The sequence below is a fragment of the Sceloporus undulatus genome, chromosome 1 (assembly GCF_019175285.1).
Source record: "Sceloporus undulatus isolate JIND9_A2432 ecotype Alabama chromosome 1, SceUnd_v1.1, whole genome shotgun sequence".
In the NCBI taxonomy this organism is placed as follows: Eukaryota; Metazoa; Chordata; class Lepidosauria; order Squamata; family Phrynosomatidae; genus Sceloporus; species Sceloporus undulatus.
The window spans coordinates 242,648,481-242,672,584 of record NC_056522.1 but is presented as its reverse complement, the minus strand read 5'-3'; the positions used below and the strand labels follow the sequence as shown (position 1 = coordinate 242,672,584).

At 39.4% G+C, this 24,104-nt stretch overlaps 1 protein-coding gene across 1 annotated transcript in view; it reads left to right on the top strand.

The window, feature by feature from the left end:
* Window positions 1–24,104, top strand: part of PTPN4 (protein tyrosine phosphatase non-receptor type 4) — a 143,426-nt gene that overhangs the window by 42,667 nt on the left and 76,655 nt on the right. Inside the window, 4 exon segments of the mRNA XM_042472283.1 lie at window positions 2,354–2,508; window positions 7,097–7,204; window positions 18,218–18,260; window positions 18,356–18,434. Of these exon segments, the coding sequence (XP_042328217.1) occupies window positions 2,371–2,508; window positions 7,097–7,204; window positions 18,218–18,260; window positions 18,356–18,434 (368 nt within the window). The 5' untranslated portion in view covers window positions 2,354–2,370.

Sequence of the window (24,104 nt, the reverse complement as noted above, 5' to 3'; positions counted from 1 at the left end):
TACAGTAGACCCTTGTTATACGCTGGGGTTTGGTTCCAAGATCTCCCGTGTATAACAAAATCCGTGTATGCTCAAGTCCCATTACATATAATGACATAGCAAAATGGTGTCCCTTATAAAAAATGGAAAATCAAGGTAAATTTATACTGTTTTGGAACATTTTCAAACCGTGTATGCTTAAATCCGTGTATAAAAAATCAGTGTATAAGAAGGGCCGACTGTATAGTTTTGCATTACCCAACCAGCACCTTTGTCAGTATTCCATATAATATTGTCGTCTTTAAGAACCCCGCATTCTGGAGAGTTGAAAAAAGTTTGAATTTTCTGGAGGAGATTCTCAAAGGACAGTTTGGGTACATGCTATGAATTGGATCCAGCTCTGTCCCTACACCATGAGGACAGCAGAATGAATTCACTCTTTTCTTTAGCCCCTTTTATGCATCCCAGATCTTTTCCATAAGGTTAGGGGATACTTCCGAGCAGTTTTGTAGACAGTGGTGAGTGCCATGGAAAAGAGAACAAGGAGAGGCAGTTTTTGATAGAGACTTAATTCTTCAATTGTATGTTCAGCCTTTAATCAACTAAACTACTTCCTTCACACATAGTATATTGCCATTCTCTCAATTATAGCCAGTTTGGCTGACAGTAATAAGATTTTCACTTTTGAAGGCTACATCTGCAAAATATGTGTACGAAAAGTGTATACAGTGGTACCTCGGGATACGAAATACCCAGGTTACGAAATTTTCGGGATACGAAAAAATCCCATTGGAAATCATTGTTCCGGGTTACGAATGTTTACTCGGGTTACGAAAAAAAATTTTGGTGCTTTTTTCGGCTTTTTCGCACGAAACGCGGCTTTTCCCCATTAGCGCCTATGGCAATTCGGCTTACGAAGGCTTTTCGGGTTACGAAAGCGGCCGCGGAACGAATTACTTTCGTAACCCGAGGCACCACTGTATATAAAACTGAATCCTGTTGGTAGTCCCAACTACAGTAGATTCACTCTGGCCTGAAACAGATGGGCCAAAAGAAGTGGCTTCCAGACATTTAGGGGGTGTGGCATTTAGATGACACATGCCCCCAGGCAACTGGAAGCTGGCCCAAGGCCGCGAAAGGCGTCCCAAAACCGCCAGAAAAAGGAGTGGATTTAATCTGCTCCTGCTGGCAACCCATTTGGGACTGTGGTGGTGGCCTACTTTGAAAGTAGTCCCTCCAGTCCCAATCTGATCACGGCCAGAGGCGGCTCCTTGCCACTCATCTATTTCAGGCCTGAATCGGAGTGGTATACATTCAACAATTGATTCAGTGTGGCTTTTTTATTTGGGATTATGAATAGGGTTCTAGAAATAGTTAAACCATACTAATGTTACCTCTGAGGAGAAAATGAGAAAAGCTGACACTTAAGGTTGCTTTGGCAATACATTTTGATGGTATGCCATGTGAGAAAATCATAAGATGTCTCTTTCTTTCATGGGAGTTTAATTTTCCCCCATTCTCAAATGTTGAAATGTTTTCCATAAGGCTTTGTTAGCATCAGTAAGATCTTTGAGCAAAAAATATAGTGGTATTTCTGATGGTTTTAAAATATTAGTGATATTAAAATATAGTGGTATTATTCTTTTGTCTTTGGCTCCACTCACCATTGCAATTAGGAGTTAGTTTGCAATTGAATTTGGCCTTTGGGCTGAAAAAAAAAACAGTTCAAGGTAGAAGCACAATATAAAGCACATTACTACAATACAACACAGCCTGTTGTAAATGCTTTGTACCTCAAAGCTGCAATACATCTATAGATGACAATGAGAAACGTATTGGAAAAAAATACTGAAAGAAAATGGATTCCTGATTATGTGGAATTAATTCTTAGATCTTGCCATTCTTTAAAAGAAAAACCAAGATTTTACAATATCCTTTTTAAAAAATCAAGTGAACTTCTGAGTTATACACATTCAAGCAGAATTAAAGATTCAAGAGGAACTACATCATATAATCCATCCATTGGTTTATTTGCTTTTTGTGTGTGTCTTATTCCATAAACATTGAATCTATTTTACAGCACAATAGTGCAGAACCTCTAGACTTAAAATAACTTAATTTGTAGAATTATCTTGGAATGTTTGTGTGTATATAATTATAGTTGTCTGTAAATGATTAAAGTTTTGCTACTGCTTTTTCCTAAATTAAAAAAAAAGGCCAGAATTCTGACATTTATAAATGACAGAGGTTCTCCAGTTTTCCTCATAAGGGAGAGAACTCATGTACTGTATAACACTAAATTGAATAAATGTATACATGTGAATATCTGATTTCCTAACATCAGAAAGTATATGTTTCTGTTTTTCCCATTAAGACGGTGTGTGGACAGTAATGACCGCACGTTTCCGATTGCCTGCTGGCAGAACCTACAATGTACGAGCATCTGAGCTGGCACGAGACAGACAGCATACCGAGGTGGTCTGCAATATTCTTCTTCTGGATAATACTGTGCAAGCATTCAGAGTTAACGTAAGTACATTTTTTGAGGAAAGATGCTTTATTAAGTATTTCCTCATTATTAAGGTCTGGGTTTCACAAGGTATTATTTTGATATTACATATTGCACATTAGTATATAATATTTAATATTAATACACAATATTAATATATAATATAATATTTCAGCCATCAATTTATTTGTATAACAGTGGTCATTATGCAAAGTGAAGGGATGCTAAGCATCTGATATTAAAGGTAATTTCCTTTCATGAAATCTCGATCTTAAGCATCACCATTCTTCTGATTCCCCACTCGTAAACATCTCCTAAAAATCCTGTTAGAAATGAATGTAATGAGCTGAAATCTGCAGTATTTTACTGAAAGAGATGATAGATAAATGTACAGTTTGTATCTTTATTTAAAAAAGATACAGTGGGAGTCAGAATAATACCACTTGCTTGCTTATACTGTAGTGAATTTTTGTGGTTTAATGCAATGGTTGGATGTAAGATGTGTGCCAAGAAGTCTCTGATTCAAATCTCAGTTCACCCAAAGATTGCTAGGTAGCCTTAGGCAAACTATTAACTCTCAGCCACCTACTATAGCAGTCCCCAATCCCACACCAGCTTTGAATTTGGGAATAGCTTTTTAAGGACTGGTATAATGTATGTGAATAATTCCAGGGGGGATATGCTAAGTATTTTTAGTGGTTTCAAATGCTATATAGATAGTATTATTATTTAGTGTTAGTTCTCTGATTTGGCTGAACGTCTTATAATGGGAATGGTGGACTTCAGAGTTCAGGAGGAAGGGAGCAAAGAGACCTAACATGAATACAGGCATACCTCACTAATATTGTGGGTTAGGTCCAGATCACTGCTGTAAAGCAACTATCGCCTTAAAGTAAAACAGCTTTTTTTAAAAAAATCTTGCCAGTACCTGTAAAAGGCATAAAAAATATTTCCTGTGTGCACAATACTGCTAGGCCTAAAAAAGGATGCAATAGTAAAATCAATCAATACAAAAAGACACAAAGTGAACAAATCCTGTAAATAAACTGAGTGTGGGTAATGAAATGGCACTGTACTGTATAATTTAAAAGTACCAGTATTTTATTATTAGTATAGTATTCTAAAGCAAAGCACCTTAAAGCAAGGTATGCTTGTATTTGGATTTCTTTTCCACTTCAGCAGATATAAATGTTTTTGTATTAGTGTGTGCTAATTAATTTTATTTTCAATACCTAATTTGCATTGTTGCAATATCACAAGTTCTTATTGGCAACTGGTGGCCCTTTTCTTATTCTGGCTTCCTGAAAGATGTTTCCTGGCCTATTAGTTGCCAATTTCTCTTGTCCTTTCTCCATTCCTCCCCCCCCACACACACACATTTATCTACCTGCCCTCACTTTGTTACTCTCTCACTATCTCTTTTCCCATTGCTGCTACTCAAAGCTGACTTTTATGTAAAGGATGTATTTCTAATATGTATGTTAAATGTATATGCTCATTTTGCATTTCTTCACTATGTCACAAGTTTACAACAAAAATGAAATACAGCGCATCCACTCCATACACGGGCGCACCATACGCAGCTTCCGGTTTATGCAGAACCCGCGCTGTAATACTCTATAGAGTGTGTGGCTGCTGCATGCACACACTGTGCTTCCACATGCACGAGCCCTATTCATTATAATGGGGCTCGAGCATAGGTGGAATTTGCCTTACGCGGGGGGGGGGGGGGTCTGGAACGGATCTCCCATGTAAGGCGAGGTTCCACTGTAGTTATCTTGATTTTAACTAAAATATCTGGAAGTGAAAATTTGCTTTGCTTCTCTGATTACATACAAAAGAGTACAGTCAGACCTCCACATTTGTAGAGATTAGGGGCCCCACAAATGTGGAAAAATCGTGAATAACCCTCCCCCCACAAGGAAGCCAGTTAAAGGTATGGGTGGGTGGGGCAAACAAGAGGAGCAAGCACATGTGATTCTCCCCTTCCCCCACCCTCCCGTCCCTTTAACTGGGTCCCCGCCCCTTTCCCAGTGGGATAGCCCAGGCAACTATCCCATCAGGAAGGTCGGGGGTGGATCCTCCTCCTGGGGAAAGTACCTACCCCACCAGAAAAGGGGCAGGGGAGATGGATTCTCCTCCACCCCTTTTCCTGTGCGGTGGCTGCCTTCCTAAAGCAGATACCCCACTGGGAAAAGGGTTAGGAGGATTGGTTATCATGCCGGACAAGGACACTAAGCGAGACCCTGAGATGTCTTGCTTGCCTTCCCAAAGCAGATACCCCAGTGGGAAAAGGGTGAGGGGGATCGATTCCCCTCCGCCCCTTTTCCACTGGGCTGGCTGCCTTCCCAAGGCAGCTACTCCTCTGGGAAAGGGGCAGAAGGGAGTCGACCCCCCTCACCCTTTTTCCAGTGGGATTGCTGCCTTGGGAAGGCAGCTGTTCCCACCAGCAAAGAGGTGGGTTTGGCACGCACACCCTTACTGGCCGCTCCCTCCTGGGCTTCTCCCCAGGGGAAAAGCTTGGAAGAGGAGGAGAAGTGCATGCACATGCAAATGCGGCCTTGACCTCACAAAAGATCAAATTTGCAAATGTGGAGGGCCAACTGTAAGTGTTCTTTGAGAAGATGTGTCTGTATTAAAAGACTTGTACATATGCAGGCACATCTTACGTGGCTTCCAGCATATGCTGGAAGCTGCGCCAGAAAAAAACCCTAGCGTGCCCTGAAAGAAGTATCACCCCACACCACACCATGGGCACTTCTAATGGGGCTCGAGCATACACGTTTTTCCTTATGCCGGGGGGGATGATCCGGTAATGATCTGGATCCCTGCATAAGGAAAGGATGCACTGTATAAGTCCTGTGCACACAAACATACATACAGGAGGTGTGGTTTTGTTCTGGCAGTTTCTAGTAAGATATGATGTATTTCTCAGAAATGTTCATGTAGTATATACATTCATGAGTACTGTACTGTATTGGAAATGATAGCTTAAAATATTGGGCCCTACATGTACCCATTTAAAAGTTGTATTTATGAGTTCTTGTTCATTGTGACAGATACACTACATCTCAGAGTCTTGCTTTGTGTCCCTGTCCAGCATGATCAGCTATTTACTGGAACACCACAAGTAGGTAGGGCTGGGAGGAGTTTATGGGTAATTGACTTATAGCATTGGAGGCAAGTCTCTGAATTCAGTGAAGCTGATTCTGAGGACTAGTTTCATATGTGTTCCCAGTTAATGAGTATGCCAGCACTTGTAAGTAACAATATTCATCTGCTTATTTTCATCTGTCTATTGGTAATAAATTGATAGAGCTTGATATTTTCTGAATGAAGACTGTGTCTAAGTTGGTGACGGGATTTATTTTATGGGAAAATAGCAATCTTACAATTTTGTGAAAGCAATTGCTTGAATAGCAAATCTATTTGTAATGAATCAGCAATAGAAATAGATAGACTTTGCCTTAGGGATTTGTTGAAAGCAAATTCCAGAAAGCTTCTTGGGGAAATAATTCTCAAACCTGGAAAATATAAATCAGGCAGGATGGGAGGGAAGTCTTCCTGTATACTCACTGTTTCATGTGAAATGCTGCATCAGCTATTGGACTTCAGCATTATTGTGTATACAGAGAGGAAGTTCTGCATAAATAGCTTGTCCAGCAGGCCAAAGCATGCAAGGTAGCATGAAAGGAATCTGGAATGCATGAAGGAAACAAAAGAATGGTTGAGAAGCAAACCTATGAAGTGTAAGAGAAAGAGACAATCCATATCTCATGAGCAGGGGCAGATTTGCTGAGCATTTTTATGACTACAAAGTTGCATTGTAGTATAGTAGAAATAGAGAAGTTATTTCAGTGTGAGGTATATAGTAACATGCAGTCATTTAAACAAAACTGATTTTGCTTTCTCATTCAGTTATATCTTGCAAGTGAATAAATGTTTAAAATAAATGTGCTGGAAGATTGTAGGCTTTTGTGCCTATATTTTATGTTCTTGGTTCATGAGTAATCAAAAGAAAATTCACTTGGGAATGTGGTTCTCTGACTTCAGAGTCATTAAGAGATTCAATATGATGCATCCATTTAGGTCCTTTAAGACTAGTCAGTCCTTTTCACTCACATTTTCTTTGGGAAAAAATAGTACACTATTGGCGGGTTACATACCGCCGAGAAGCAGAGCTGTCCCGCCGCCGCTTGCGGCGTCCGGGAGCCGCAGCTGCCACACCGCGGGGCTCCCAGACGCTCAGAGGAAGGAGCACGGAAATCGCGTTTCTTCTCGGGCCCCAGAAGAGGCGCCGCAAGTGTCAAAGGGTGCACTCGCAGCGTCACTTCCGGTGTGCCACGTGTGGACGCAGAGCGTCCGTTACATCAGTATGGCGGCGGCCGTGTGGAACGGCCGCCACCATATTGTACATATTGAATACATATTAGGGTTAGGGGGGTGCGGAAGCACCACCCCTTCTTAACCCTAATACGTATTCAATACGTATTTTTTGGCGGTCTATAACCCGCCATTGGTTACTTTGTTTGTCTTTAGACTCTGGCCCTTTTTTACATTGAGGTTTTGGAATTGCAAACATTTTCATTCATTGTTTTCTCTTTTCAGAAACATGATCAGGGTCAAGTTCTGTTGGATGTAGTTTTTAGGCATCTTGATCTGACTGAGAGGGACTATTTTGGTTTACAATTGGCTGATGATTCTACTGATAACCCGGTAAGTTATTGTCATATTTTAAACAAATTCTTGTCCTTTGTTATTCTTTTTAAGTTTGAGGTTTTGTTTGGTAGATCAGGTAGCCCATTTGATTTGTATTCCTGAGTTTGATCATTCCAATTTCCTTTAGATTTAAATATATCAAAGCTAGAAGGCAGAACAGATATCTTGGAAAAACTGTTCTATAAGGTTTGGCTACATTGTATTCCTGTACTTTGTGCTATTTTCTTTTTCTTGAGTCTCCAGGCATGTATGAATGGGAAGTACTGTACATGTAACAAAATTAATGTTGTTGGTAATGGATGCTGTGAAAGAATTGAAGTGCTTATTCAAATTATAATATTCATGCCTAGCTTGTGTTAAAAGAGTGGTGAAAATCTATGTATTTACTAGCATTCACTAGTGATGCGATTTTAAACATGTGTACAATCTCACTGGAATTTTGATGCCTGCCTGAGACCTAACTTTACCTTGTCATTTATGAATTGTTAGTGAGTATGACTGGAACTTCGGTGTGAATATGTTTTTGTCTCCTAATACGTAGGTTTTATTAGACGTGCTCTATTTTATTGTTTTCATATTTTTATGATGGACAGGATGTAAAGCAAAGTAATATTTATCCAATACAGTAGTATATCCCATCAACTTCAGTGGGGCCTATGCAAGGAAAGTACTGTACTACAATGGAGCAGATCAATTTTTGCCCCTGCATGTCCCTCACATAACCCTGGGCAAGCCACCCCTGGAAAATTGGTCAGTTCACAACAAAACTAGAAGTGACTTCTGTTATCTGATTTTAGCAAAGTGCACATAAAGGTGGGAACTTGGGAGTTGTATGAAGTGTATTCTTTGTTTATTAAAGTGCTTGTGAATTATCTTTCTGCCCAAATGGACCATCTGGGTAATATACAGCTTTCTGTCTCAGACAATTCAAATCAAGAACAGCACAATCCAGTGTTCAAACATTAAGAGAGATTTTTAAAATTATTGAAACCCAGTCAGGAGTCGCCTAAGCAAAGCATTCTTTATAGGTCATGTAAAGTAAAACAAAAGTATAGTTATTTGATGTTCTTAGAGAAAGAGTTCCAAATCAGGGAGCTGCCACAAAAAGCCCCTGTTCAGTATTCCCACCTGCCTTGGTGATGGAACATGTGACAGAGCTTCTGAAGCAGATTATAAATTAAAAGTTCAGTCTCCAGCACCAAATTGTACAAGCCCCTTCTTAGCTAAAGTGATGAAGAAAGAGCCAGCAAATAAGTGATTGATTTTGATTTGTTGTTGTTAATTGCAGTCAAGTCAACTTGGACTTATGGTGACCTTATGAATGAGAGACCTCCAAGTCACCTGTCTTCAGCAGCCCTGCTCAGCTTTGCAGAGTCAGGGCTGTGGCATCCTTGATTGAGTCCATCTATCTGTAATGTGATCTTCCTCTTTTCCTACAGCCTTCTATCTTGACAAGATTTATAATCTTTTCTAGGGAGCCATATCCTCTCATGATAATGTCCAAAGTATGTCAGTCTCAGTTTGATTATCTTGGCTTCTAGGGAGAGTTCAGGCTTGCTTTGCTCCATTTATTTGCATTTTTAGCATCCTACAGTATCCATAGATGTCTTCTCCATCATCACATTTCAGATTAGTTGATTTTCTTCCTGTTAGCGTTTTTTACTACATATTTTAAATTGTTGATGTTCTTTCCTCCACTGTTCATGCCTCCTTCCTCTGAGTCTAATCCTGCTTTAATTAATTTAGCATATAGGTTAAAGAGACAGAGTGATAAAATGAATCCTGGCTTGCCTGGCCCCTTGTCAGTTGGAAAAATTCAAATTTTCCATATTTCTTCATGATTGTAGTAGCCTCTGTCCAGAGTACAGGTTATGCATTAGGATGTCAAATGTTGTGGCACAGCCATTTCTTTAAAAGTGATTAATAGTTTTTCATGATCTACACAATTTAAGGTTTTGATATAATCTATAAAGCACTGGCTGATTTTCTTCTGACATTCTTTGGTGTACTCCATTATCCAGTGTATGTTTGCAATATGATCCCTAGTGCCTCTTCCTTTCCAATACCAAGCTTGGACATCTGGCATTTCTCACTTCGTATAGATAAAAGTCTTTGTTGTAGAAATTTGAGCATCACTTTGTTTGCATGGGAAAATGCTGCAGAGGTCCTATGGCTACTGCGATATGTGATGTCCCATTTCTTGGGGACTGAAATGTATGTTGAGTGTTTCCAATCTATGGGCCATTGTTTTGTTTTCCATATTTGTTGACAGATTTTATTTAGAAGTAGAATAGATTCTGTATCTGCCATCTGTTCCTGGTGATTTATTTCTCCCATGTGCTCTGAATGCAGCTTCACTTTCTAAAATTTTAGGTTCATCTTCAAATGGTTCTTCCTTGAACTAATCTGTCATCTTTTTAATCTTTTTTATATAGCTCTTCATTGTATTTTTTCCATTGTCTTTTTATTTCTACTTAGTCATGTAATAATAATAATAATAGGATTTATTTATATGCCGCCCAATCACTGGGATTCCAGGCGGCTTACAACAGAGGGGGATAATAGACGGTTCCCTGCCCTCAGGCTTACAATCTAAAAAGATACGACACAAAAGGAGAAGGGAATGGTGAGGGGAGGGGATCAGGTCCAGCATTCTTCTCTCCCTCTGAGGCCTGGACCAAGGCAGATGGACTGGAGGGAGGGCTCTCTTCCTTAATCGAGGGCAGGCCCGATGGCATTGGGCCTGTCCTTTCACTCCCTTCCAGGCCAGAAGATGACAGTTGGAAGGAGGGAGGGGAGGGCTCTTCCTCTTCAGGCCCAATGGCGTAATGTAATGTGTTCTCCTGTTGATTGTATCGTTCTTGGATTGCATCTCTGCTGCAGAAATAATCCAGTGTGACACCACATTAACCACCATGGCTCAGTTCTATGGAATTCTGGGATTTGTATTTATGAGATATTTAGCCTTTTCTGTCAGTGCTCCGGTGCCACAATGAACTACGAATCCTAGAATTCCATAGCATTCAACCATGATAGTTAAAAATGGTGTCAAACTGGATTATTTCTGCACTGTGACTGTAACTGAAATTTCAGTTTCCCTTTGATTTCTTGGATCTTGTGAAAAAAAGGCTCTTCTTCCTTTTTTATTATCATGTTCTGTTTGTTTGCATAGATTATTATAGCAATTCTTGTCCCAGCACATAAGTCATTGAACAGTTACTTTCAGGGTTCTGACTCTATTTCTGTCTCCACTTTTGGTTCTTGTCTGTCCTTTAGTGCTTGAAAAGCTTCAGCTCTTGTTCATTAAGGGCTTTCTTTTTTCTTTTCTTTTTCCAATGCAGATAATATCTTTTGGCATGTCTCCTTCACTGTGTCCCTGGCTTCAGTCCAGGGTTTTTCTGGCTATTCTGGCTAATTGAGACTTAGTAGAGAAAATTTATTCTTTGCATTACCTTTACATACTACAGGGATGCTCTTCAGGTTGTATTTTGGCACAGTGGTTGGTTTAGTTCTTTAGCTTTAATTTTGATATTAGCCATTTATGATCTGTGCCACAAATCTGCTCCTGATCCTGTTTTGCAGAGGGAAAGGAGCTTCTCCATCAGACTGCTTCCAATTAGGTAGTCTGATTTTTACATTGGTCATCAGGTTATTTCCATGCATACAGTTGTCTGTTTGGTTGCTTGAAGAATCTGTTTGTAATGAATAGACTCTTGGCCTTGCAGAATTTAATCAGTCATTCACCTGCTTCATTCCTTGATCCTGGCAGTTGGCAGTTCGAGGCCTGAGTGCTGCGTGATGGGATGAGCTCCTGTCACTAGTTCCAGCTTCTGCCAGCCTAGCAGTTTGAAAGCATGCAAATGCAAGTAGGTAGATAGGTACCACTTTGATGGGAAGGTAACACCATTTGGTGCAGTCATGCTAGCTAAATGACTGCCAAATTCATCTTCAGACAAAGCTGGCTCTTCGGCTTAGTAACAGAGGTGAGCACTGCTTCCTACAGTCAGTTACAACTAGACATTCATGTCAAGGGACTACTTTTCCCTTTACTTTTAATTTTTTGGTCAGGTTAATGTTGGGTCAAATTGATAAAGGTTAACATGGAAGATAAGCTGCCTTGGGTCCCACTTTGGGAGAAAGGCGGGATAAAAATTAAATAAATAAATAAGCTTAAGGAAGCGGATATTACTAAAAAAACAGGCCTGATTTGCTTTTTGATGGGCCTTTTTCTCCATTTTGGGGACTTACTGAATTTACCTATCTATGATGGCCAACATTTCCTGTCTAAGCATGATAGGGTTGCTTGATCTCACTTATATTTTAATTTCCAATAGTACTCCATATTCCCAGTATCTAGAGTTACTATAGAAAATTAAAAAGGGGTTAATTTTTTGGACTCTGTGAACTGGGAAAATGTTCACTAGGGCCCGCTATAGATGGGCCTCATGGCACGTCTTGATGATGTGCTAGGATTGCCTCGGGGCATCACAACCCTAGCATATCTTCCGTACATCAAAATGGCAATGCCCTGTACAGTTGGTCACTGCCATTTTGACGCAACGGACGGCTAGTGTCCGCATGTTGCAGCACCATAATGATGTTGCAGTGCGCCATTGGTACACCGCGGCGTCATTATGGTGCTGCAGAAAGAACCTGCTTTTTGTGGGGTTTTTTGCTCCACCAGGAAGCTGCCTGTTTTATCCGCTGCGGCTTCCTCACGGAACAAACCAGGGTGCCAGCAGACTGCCCTTTTGGGGTGATCTGTACCAGGCCTACGGTAATGTTAAAGGTAGACTTTTCTGAATTTCTGTGGGTGTCACGATGAGACTCACCCACGCAATTACTTTCTCAGATGGCAGCCCAGTGGGTCTTTTTTGATCCCACCACTGCCACGAATTATGTGAAGGTGATGATCACTATCCCACTAATTCTTCACTGAGAGACTTGAACTTGAGACTCTCTTAAGTGTCTCCTACACTCTAACTCTCTTTAAATAGCAGCCCTCTGGGTTTCAAAATTCCCCCCAGCTTAGCACCAAGTATTCTTTGACAGCCACACACCCACTATTTAATGTGTCCCAAACCTAAAAGGCTTTTCTCATTGTTGGTAGCGTTTTTAATGTGTTTCTGAAATCACTTCAGACAGCTGCTTGTTAAAACAAAATACAATCCTCCCTCCCATTCTCACAGACTTGGGATCCACGCCCCTTGATTATCTGCAGGGGCTGAATGGAAGGAGTTAAAATTAAATTAGCCAAGTGGGTGTGGCTCCATTCAAGCCAATAAGGTTTGAATATGCACGGTTTTCCATTTTTGCGGGGGGGGGGGGGGAGTCCAGAATGGATCTACTGCAAAAACAGAGGGAGGACTGTAATGATTTTTTAAAAAATGTTAATATAAATGCATGTTTCTAAGGCTTCTATAGACAATTGCCCCCCAAAGGCCCCAGCGGCAATCGGTGGCGGGACCAGGCTGGGTCCGGCCCACAGGCCGCAGGTTGCCTACCCCTGGTTTAGAGCTTTACATACAGTGTGCCCTCAGCATACGTGCCACTCCCTGTATGCGGATTTCAGCTTCCGCGGACAGTGAGGGTCACAATGCTGTGCCATCATTGAAATCAATAGGACTCCAGCATACGTGAAATTTGCTTTATGGGGGCGTGTGTGTGTGTGTGTGTCCAGAACGGATCCCCCGCTTATGGCAAGGACAAACTGTATATGTTTCCTAACAGACTAAGTTCTCACAGAACCATTGTTAAACTTTTGTATCTTCAGGTTACAGGTGACTCCACTAGTCAACAAACACTATGTCTCAACCAAGACACTACAACAATTTAATTAAGGACACTCCTCATCTCTTTCTTGGGTACCTAAAACCCTCTCCTACTGCCCCTCACAGCAGCCTAACCTAGCCTCAATGGCTCTTCACCCCTCAGGCCACAATAAACGTCAACAACCCTTTCAAACCTGCTCTTCCCTCTTTAAATACTCACTCCTGGGAGCAGCCGCCACTTTCTTCTTGCTTGGCTCCATTGTCTACTGGCAAGATTCTAATCTGCCTGTTGTCTCCATTGTGGGTGTCACATGTGGACTACCAAAGGTTGCCCTTCAGGAGATATTTGAAGATGTTGGGCAACTCATATATAAGTTCACCCTGTTTGCACATACAACCTTTTATTTTTAAAAACATTTGTAATCCTGCCCTTTATTGTAGGTCAGGATCTCATCTCTCCTGTTTGTTCCAATAAAAAAGATTGGAAAATATGGGCCTTTTAATAAAAAAATAATTTTTAAAATAAAGAAGGCTGAGATTATCAAGATTCTGATCACTGAGTATTACCAAATATATTTCGCAAATTCATCCAACTTTTTTTAGAGGGCCAGCATGGTGCAGTGGTTTGAGTGTTGGACTATGGCTTTGGAGAACTGGATTTGATTTCCCACTCAGCCATGGAAACCCAGTGGGTGACCTTGGGCAAGTCACACTCTCTCTGTCACAGAGGAAGGCAGTGGCAACCCACCTCTGAACAAATCTAGCCAAGAAACCCCCATTGCAGGTTCACCTTAGGGTCACCATAAGTTGGAAACTACTTTAAAGGCACACCACCACCACCACCACCACAACAACAACAACAAAGCTTTAGAAAGCTCTTCCTGATGCCCAGCTTATATATATTACTAGATAGTGAATATCCATCTGTTCTTGCATCCATAATCTCTTTTAACCTATATATACTTTCCCCCTGTGTAATAGTTTTTTACCAGTTTTTAAAGTGTGACCATCCTATTGTGTTCCCTGTTGCTGGTTGAACAGGTTCCTTTTAGTACGATGGACCTATTTATATTTTAATATATGCCAATATCTGTTTGTATTTTAAAATACCAATTTTAATGTAGCAGATACAAACTGAGTTTTATTCACTCTGTATTCTTTCCCTCATCACATAATTTCCCAAAAAGATAACTCATAGTATATATCATCAAGTTTCTCAGTTTGTCCTGTCAAGTAACGTGTTAGAATAATGTGTATTTCTTTTATTACTGGGTTGTTGCAGGGAAGAGGGTTGTTCTTTGTTTGTTTTGATTTGTGGGGGTGGGGGTGCACAAATGTAGTTATACTGACTGTACTAGCTTAGATGACAAATCCTTTGTTGTAACAAAGCTTTCCTCCCCCCAATCTGTAGAGTATAATGCCTGGAAATCAGTGGCCTAGAAAGTAATCCTTGAATGTTCCCCATATGGTCAGTAACATATCCCTTGGCTCACAGTTACAAACAGAGACAGAATTGGGCAAGTGTTGTTTCATGAAGAAATATGACTATTTCACACAGGATGCATGTGGCCTTTTGTTTTTCTAATCATCAGTGTGCACATCTGAAGCCCAGTGGCAGATCCAAATCCTTCCTTGGCTGATTTCCCCCCCCCCCCCCCCCAGTATCTTCAGACTCATTGTCTATGTCCCTGTGCATGCATTTGCATTAGCAAAGGTTTGCAAGACCTGTATGGTTAGTAGCTGAGTGCATTAGATGAAGCTGAATCCTGAACCAAATAAAGTTGATTTGAAAAGATTCAGAACATGGCCTAACTAAAGGAGGGCTCCTTCAAAGACAGTCTGTACCTTAACATATCAGGCATATTAAGAGTTTTTGTGGCATATTTGGGACCAAGGAGGAGTAGCATTGGATGCTGATTGGAAAATGCTTTATGGTCAAGTTCTTTTACCTTTTCCACTCTGTATTCCATATCCAGTGTCCTTCTGTGTCCTATTGCACTTTCTGGTACCAATGGAATTTTTAAAATCATTTATCATAACTGTCCTTTAATAGTTTTATAATTTGTCATTTACCTAGCTCCTCCACATGTTGCAGATTTTTTGCCCTTGGAATCTCTTTGGCATATATACCATTTTAATACAAATTGGGGGGAAAAAAGAGGGTTTGAGAAGCATATCACTCCTTCCTGCTTCACAAATACAAAGATTCTGCTTCCATGAAAGACACTGCCCCCCCTTCAGAGTTTTTTCAGGCTTTTTAAAAAAAATTTGGCTGTATGTTACCTTCATAACAATTGTCTGTAAAAATGTAGGAAGATAATTTCATTATTTTTAAAAAACCTTAAACTGTAAAGAAATCTCATGCATAAAGCTCCCTGTATCTATTTACCTGCACTTTAACAGATTTGGTCCCCTCAGAAGGAGGAACTATATTTGGAGCTTTCATCTAATTCTACCAAGAAATAAAAACAGAACTCTTTCAAAATATACTGTATATACTCATGTATAAGTCTAGAAATTTCAGTCAAAAAACTGACCCATGGGTCAATATAAATACTGTACTTTAACTCTTACCAAAAAAAAAAAAAAAGGAACCATTCCTGGTGAAAGGCAAGAGTGTAATCTGTCCTGGAATCACTGACTTCCTCTCTATTCTCTCATCCATTCTGCCTTTAGTATAAGCACAGACTGAAATTTTGTAAGTCCTTTGCCATTGTTTCCCTTTGCTTTTCTGCTGGAAACTTTGCTTTGTTAAATGCCACAAAGTTTTACCCTCGACTTGTCCATGGGCCGTATCAAAATTCATAATTTTGGCCCCAAAATGTGCCATCAACTTATACAGGTGGGCAACTTATAGTTGAGTATATGAAAAAATTACAGGTAAATAGTACAAGTTCTCTGCACTTACTGTGCAAAGTATTTGTAAGTCATGTTACAGTATTTCTAAGTCAGGTTACAGTAACCTGCAACCTTCATCCAATTATTTTTAAAAAAAGAGAGAGAAAAAGTTATAGCTGTTGATTTCCAGTTCTATACAATGGGAGGCACAAAAGTAGAAATTTCTAAATCAAGACTTGGATACAAACATGAATCAAATTGGATTATTTCCAAGTAATTCTGAATTAAATCCAGTGATTGCCAACTAAATCTTAAGGTTGCTGTGTATTCCTAATTTTTAGGAAAGAATATAGACTTTCTGTATCACATGTGCCAATGTGTGATAGACGTATAGACACAGAGAATATTAAAACCTCTCAGAAAACTTAGCTCAGTTTTCCTGTGTTACATGATGTTTGTTTCTGGTTGTAGCGCTTCCAGAAGAAAAGGGTATTTGACCTCATGGTTCCTGAAATCAGAATTTGTAACAAAAAGCACATGTTTTGACATGGAAAAAAGTGGACTGTACCTGAACTATAAGATAGTTGTTAGATAAAGGGTGAGGCAGACTAAATACATGCAAGGCAATACAGGTAGCTGCAAGTTGAACATGCAGATTAAAGACCTTCTTGACAGTAGGAGCTGTTTGACAGTGGAATGCGCTCCCTTGGAGTGTGGTGGAGTCTCCTTCTGCAGAGGTTTTTAAAGAGAGCCTGGATGGCCATCTGTCAGAAGTGCTTTGATTGTGATTCCATTTCCCACATGGCAGGGGGTTGGACTTGATGACCCTTGTGGTCTCTTCCAACCCTTATGATTCTATGAAATGTGATTCCTGATTCAAAGTACTGTAGTTGGTTTTAGCAGCTGGAGTGATCTTATCTTAGAGACATTTCCCTTGTGCTCCCTCTAGTGTTGAATCTAACTACAGTTTTTTTATTTGTTGTATGCCTTCCTGTCGTTTTCGGCTTATGACAACCCTAAGGTGTTTTTCTGGGCAAGCGTGTGCAACTCAAGGTCACCAGTGGGTTTCCATGGCCAAGCTGGGAATTGAGCCCTCATCTCCAGAGTTGTAGTCCAACACTCAAACCACTCTACCACTCTGGCTCTTGTAGTGTAAAAATGCTCTCTGATGGGGAACTGACAATTATTCCCCCCCCCCCGGTTGTACCATATTTGTACCAATTGACCACAACTGTTTCTTCTTTTTTTTCATGGAAACTCTCTGTGGATTGGTAGCCAGTGCCTCAGGCTGGCACCAGTTCAAAGACCACCACTTTCAGTAGCATTTATGTGATAGATTGGTCCTTAAAATGGTTTTATGCAGAGATCAGTAGAACATTTTCTAATAGTGTGCAACTCTGAATTCAGAGAATATAATTTTGTGTACATTCTTAGAAAAATATAACAAGACAAAAAGTTTTTACAAAAACAAAAGAGAATGGAGGTCACGATAGTCCTTCAGGAGATGATTTTATCTTTTCATCTTTTTTATGGGGTTTGAAAAAGAAGAATTGAAAAATAAGCAAGAAAATAGGCCTTAAACAGAACATTGATGTTCTCAGGGTGCCATTAAGTTTCTTTTAAGAATAAATGCGTTTTTAGCAGCTATACTCCAAAATCTGATTTCTCTCAGGAGGAAAAAATTCAGCCCAGTTGCTTGTGTTTACTACTCATAGTTTTCAACATAGGGGCAAAATAGACCAGCATAATATGCTAGCATTGGAGTGTGGCGTTTAGATGACATCAGCTCTGATGACACCCCCAAGCCAGCATCAAGCTGCCCACCTGACCAGCACCACTGTGGCAGAAAGAGTGGCTTTTTTCCACTTCAAAAAGGAGCTGCATTTTCCTGCTTCTTTTTGGGCCAGAAAAATGCTGGACCAGGGCTGCAGCCTGAGGTTGCTGCGGTCCTGATCCAGCAATCAAAGGGGTGGCATCAAGCCACCCCTTTAGGGCCATCTGTACTGACCCATAGTGAAGCATATCATATGTAATAAAAATTCCACTAATAGCATTATTATGTTTAATAAAGATTTTCTAATTGCAACGTTACAGTTTGAGCCACATGGCAAGAAAAACAAACCGGTTACGTGATAATATCTGGCTTGGAGTTGTCCCATGTTGTTTATCTTGTGTAGTCAGGAGCTCCTTTAGCTGCATCTTCTGTGCCTCCAGAGCAGATGCAGATTATCAGCTTGGTGTAGCTGTCAAGGAAGAATGTGCTATGTATCTAGTAACCGATTTGACACCATAAACACTGCATAACACACCTGTGTTCATTTTATATTGTTGAGCAATATTAAAGTGATAATGTTTGTTATTTTGGAAAAAACACATAATGAGTTACTTATTTTCTTTCCAGAGGTGGCTGGATCCAAACAAGCCAGTCAGGAAACAACTGAAGAGTAAGCAAAACTTTTTTTTTACTTATATTAAATGAAAAATACTTACAAGATTAGATTAGTCTTATATTCTAATAAGATGTTTTGGTTAATTTTAGGAGGATCTCCTCACAGTTTGAACTTCAGAGTCAAATTTTTTGTAGGCGATCCTAATAAACTTCAAGAAGAATACACACGGTATCAGTCTCTCTCTTATTTTAATATGTTAGCTTGAAGTTTAGTTATAGTTTTGATATAAAGTAAAGGTATGCCTCAGTTAACAAAGTTGATGTGTTTCTGGACATTATTTCATCAACAGAAACTTTGGTACCAGTGTCAGAAGTAACATGGAACAATAGGGATAGGTTCCTACAGCATAAAAAAGAAGAGTGGTTCAACATCTTTCAGTAAACTTTTATTTAAAACTAAAAAAAATGCACATGTGAAAGGTGAGCAAAAACATGTTGAACCTTCTAGAACTGTGGTTCTCAATCTTTGGTCCTCTATATTTTTGAGACTTCCAACTCCCAGAATTCCTGAACAATGAGCATGCTGACTGGGACTTCTGGGAACTGAAGTCCCAAACATCTGGAGGCCCAAAGGTTGAGAACCACTGTTCTAGAGGTTCATCCCTGCATCCAGGGATTTTTTTAAATTGTATCTGAAGAACCTGCAAATATCTTGCTCACATAAGAACCTGTCCTAAATGGGAAGATATTTGTGACTAGGAAACAATATATCAACTTGTATATTCTGAACAGCCTTGAAAATGTAATCAGTTGTAATTTCACTGTGTTTAGAAAGCCTTGAACATATTGGTACAAGTCATATAGGACACCGGGGTTTTTTTTTTAAGCCACTAGAATTCTGGACTGTTTTATGTTGGTTGTTTCAACTGCATATAACTAATCCTTACCTATCCTTCATCCAGCTGTTGATGTTGTATTGGTTACAGATAACTAGTTGCTGAGGACCAACTCAGATGTGCTTTCCAGCTATAGATCAGGCGTGGTGCAGTTACTTTTTTGTACAGTACAGTCTGCCCTCCCCATATGCGGGGGATCTGTTCTGCCCCCCCCCCACGTTTGGGGAAAAGAGCATATGCTCAAGCCCCATAGGAAATAATGGGGCGTATGCTCACACAACAGCACACAGGGTGTGCAGCGCAAGTACGCCCCTCATTATTTCTGCCTGGGCTTGCCTTTTGCATGAACTCAAAGCCGTGGAAGGCAAGCCCACCTATAAGGAGGGCTGACTGTATTGTCAGAAGAAGGAAACCTCACTGCCTTCATAATTTATTGTGTGGTCTGCTGTGTGCCACTTTTGCTCAGCCTGCTTTGATACCAAAAAGTACGGCAGCAGTGGATTACAGTGGATTAAACCAGGTGGATTTCAGTACTTCTTCCCAAGCTTCTGAAAAAGAAAAGAATGTCCTTTCTACATGTGCTTTGTATCCAAATGTACCATCCTTTATTTAATAAACATGCATCCCTCTGCTTTGCCCCAGAATACAAGTTAGTTGACTTAGAATAAATTAACATGCCAAAAGGTCTGCTTTGCATCTTATACCCAAGTGCTTTGCTAATTAAAATTATATTCTTTCCTTTGAGTTATGTTTTAACTATTAGTAAGAGATATAGATCGAAAGGTTGTCTTTATTAGATATTTTCTTCTTTGAAGAAGTCACAATATTAATTGTCTGTAACTCTGTTCTGCTAAAGCTGCTTTAATCTCAATTGATTTTCCAGTGCAGGAGTGGTTTGCATTGTATATTGTAAGCAGAATGCAGACAACAGCTAATTAATCTTTATGTGTATTTGAACACCCGCAGTGCTACACTCATATCATCTGTCCATATGCCCCAGGAAAGCCTCTCTCAGGCAGAAACATCTTTCTGACCCATGAGTGCAGTACAAGAGTGTGTTCAAAACAGTTCTAAAATAAATATATGGAAATAACATAATACAATTAATATTTTTGGAAGTTATACATTATTTTACAGAAAATAGAGTTGTAGTAATTGAGGTATACTATTTGGCTTTTTCTCTGTGTGTCGGACAAGTTTTAAAGTCTGCAGATCAGTGCTGATTAGTTTGATCAGATAGGTGCAGAGATACTGGTGTTCTAAATTCAGCTTACTTCCACAATAATATGTTACATGAGTGTTGAGGAATTCAAGATAATGCTGATGTGAGGCAACTGATTAATACAGTGGCTTGTTCTTTTCATATATTTGGATACTTTGCTACTCACATAATGCCTGTTAGGAGGAACCATATGAGCTGAGCTTCAGTCTGATCATATGGAAGCAGCTCTTGAACTGCTTTGGTAAGGAATGATTGACCCTTTTATCATTGTGTAACAAAGCTGGAATACAAAGGGCACTTGCTTGTAGGCCACCTCACTTAGCAAAGAATGCTAAGCTGCCCTTGCAGATTTTCCTCTGTATAACATGCCAGGTCTAGAGAACAATTTAAATGCAGTTGCATCTTCCGAAATTGCTATGTGTCTGAAATAGTGTGAAATAAGTAGTGTGCCATGGTTGATTTTATCTTACAACAATAACAACAACAGCAGCAGCAGCAGCAGGAAAGTTGACTTTAATCTGTCGTTGTAAATGCAGCTTCCCCAGGATGAAAATTCCTCACCTTTTTCAGAAATGATAATCAGTCTGATTCCCAAACTTAAAAAAAAGTATTAAAATTCTAATTTCACATTCTGCCTCTAACCAGCTCAAAGTGGTGTACATCTTTCTTCCTCTTCTTTATTTTATCAACAGTTACAGCAGTCTTTCGTAGGATCCATCCTTCAGTATAGTTGGTATTCCTTTAAGTCTTAGGTTAAAATTTCAGGCTATTTGAAAATCTTAACTGAACCTCAGTGTGATTTACCCCCCCCCCCCATTTTTTGCATAAATCATTAGGCAATTTTTGAAGTGTCTTCTAAGTTCAGATATACTTGCATGATACTGTTACAATTAATTTTACCAAGGTGACATTATCAACTTTCCCCCATTATTATTTCTCAGTTTTCAATGTTAATCTTGCATGCTGAAATGTTAATGATTATAAATCTCTGGGTATAGGATGTCCCAAAATAGTGTTCATTTGAGAAAGGTATAGTATTGGGATGGGGTGGGATAATAAACTTCTGAATAGCAGCCTTATAAGAGAATGACAAAAATACAGAGTTGTTAATGTGGTTTACTAACAGTTATTTTTCTCTCTCTTAGAAAATGCCTTTCAGTAACAGTGTAAAGATAGTTGAAATTAGAAAGCCTGAAGTATTTAGGTCTATCTGAAACTTTTAAGGAGCTTTCCATTGTGTTGAAAGCTGTTCTTCAAATATGTTGTAGCTTTGATAGACTGAAGCTTAGACTTTAAAGCTTAGAGTAAAACCTGGAGTGGATTCACCAACTATCATGAAAAACATCAGCCACTACTGGTAGATACATATTGATCATGTACTTTCATCTATATAATGTAGTGACAATGAACTCCATCCAACATTATGCCACACAGATTTCCCCTCTAGCAGATTTGCAAGGAAGAATAGAATTCTCTTCTGCTAGTGGACAGGTACTTTGGATGCAAGTTCATCTTATTGACTGAGAAATTCTGTTGATGAGTATAAAGAGGAATTTGAACTGATATACTGTATATTTAATTTTGTTGTTAAGATTTATGATCCTCTCATTAAAAAGGAACCCTCAAATTTGAATTAGGGCCTCAGTAAACCAGGGACTGAACCAAATGGCAGAATAACACACTTTTGACAGATGTGGAGTAAAATTCTGATCCAAAGTAGATTTTCCAGCTTTAGAATGGATTCTTGTCACAGAGTAGATATGATCCTTTTGCCATATATTTATTGTCTAAGAGTAATATGTACTGTATCTACTCGTATATAAATCAAAAGTCAATTTTAGTCAAAAAAAATCAGCCAAAAAATCTTGTTCAACTTATCCTTGGGTCAATATAAGTACTGTTATTTAACTCTTATTTTTTTAAAAAAGAACCACCCCCTTCCCTGGGTAGAGTGGTGAAAGGCGAGATCTTACTCCATCACGGGACAACCTAAAATAAGTACCAATCCTCTCTATTCTCAGTTCTGCAGCATCATGTCTGGTCTTTTTGAATGCATGTGGGTTGAGAATGGTGGTGATGTTTCCCCTCGAAGGAGCACTGAAAGAGTGCGTCTTTTGGGTTCTGCTGGTATAGACTAAGCTCTCGCTTTTTAAAAAAAATAAGTTAATACTGTACCTTGACTTTACATCTTTTTTGACTTATGCATGTTTTCCTAGCTGCGTCCACACCTGGCCATTCCCAAATATATCACACAGCCACTATTTACCATAATTTCTTCCTTATCTATTTAGCCTTTTGAGTGAGCACAGTTATGCCTGCCAGAATCTTGTAAGTTCTTTGGCATTGCTTTCCTTTGCTTCACCCTTTACATTCTTTGTTATATGCCTCTAAGTTTTACTCTTGACTTATCCATGGGTCTTTTCAAAATCCATAATTTTGGCTCCTGCCCTCAATGTATATATGAGGTCAGTTTATACATGAGAATATACAGTATGTGAGAATTCAGCAGGAATATTTATCAGCAGGATCCAGCAAGAATACTGATTCTGTATGTCTCGCCTTATTTAACATTGGGGTCTTCCAACTCACTATATTTTCTAAAAGAACTAGTATACCAAATGACATGAACTTAGTATGTTAGGTTAGAGGTGTTGACTTTGATTCACAGAGATTCATGTACAATAAGGCCACAGTAGTGACAGTATTTCGTGATACTCTCCACCCCTCCCTCTATGAATCCAAGCCTTTGGATTTGAACAATGAAAGAAGACTATGCTTAGCCCAGATGAACCTATTGTGAGCAAACCATCATAGCTATTACAGTGGTACCTCGGGATACGAAATACCCAGGTTACGAAATTTTCGGGATACGAAAAAATCCCATAGGGAATTATTGTTTCGGGTTACGAATGTTTTTTCGGGTTACGAAAAAACTTTTGGTGCTTTTTTCGGCTTTTTCGCACGGAATCGCGGCTTTTCCCCATTAGCGCCTATGGCAATTCGGCTTACGAAGGCTTTTCGGGTTACGAAAGCGGCCGCGTTACGAATTAATTTCGTAACCCGAGGCACCACTGTATATGAATATAAAAGCCAAAATGCATAAGTAATTTACTAGTGAGACTGGGGGGGAAAAACAGCTGAGCTTGTGAATAATTATAGTTAAGTATATCTCACACTCATGTTTCAATCAGAATTGAATTATTATTAATAATAACAATAATAATAACAATTTATTTATATCCCGCCCAATCACAAAGAATCCGGGTGGGTTACAACAGTAAACAAAATACATAGCAAATACTAGTAACGATAAAAATAACATAGCAAATCACAATAACAATAAATAGCAAAAAATACATAACAATTCACAACAACAATAAAAATAATAATTAAAAAATTCATAGCAATTAACATAGCAAAACAGGTACAATAAAAAAATAATCTTCATTCTCAACCCCCCCCCATCCCAGTCCTGAAAAACAATATTAAATAAAACACAATTGTAGAGCATTACAGTCTAAAACCACAAGGGGGGGGGGACTAAGAGCTGGTGCCGAGATAGTGCTCTCCGTGCCACACACCCCTAAGTGATTACTAAAGCCCAGGTGGAATTAGAGGCTTAACCTGTTTTAGAGTAAAGCACAGAAGTCAAAAAGTCTGCAGAGTAGCCCAAAGGTTTCCCTCCCATGAAATGACAACATTTCATATTTCATTGGGGCCTTCAGGTGGCTCCAGGAAGCCAGTTAAATATCTAAAAATTCTAAGATTTGCTTAGGAATTT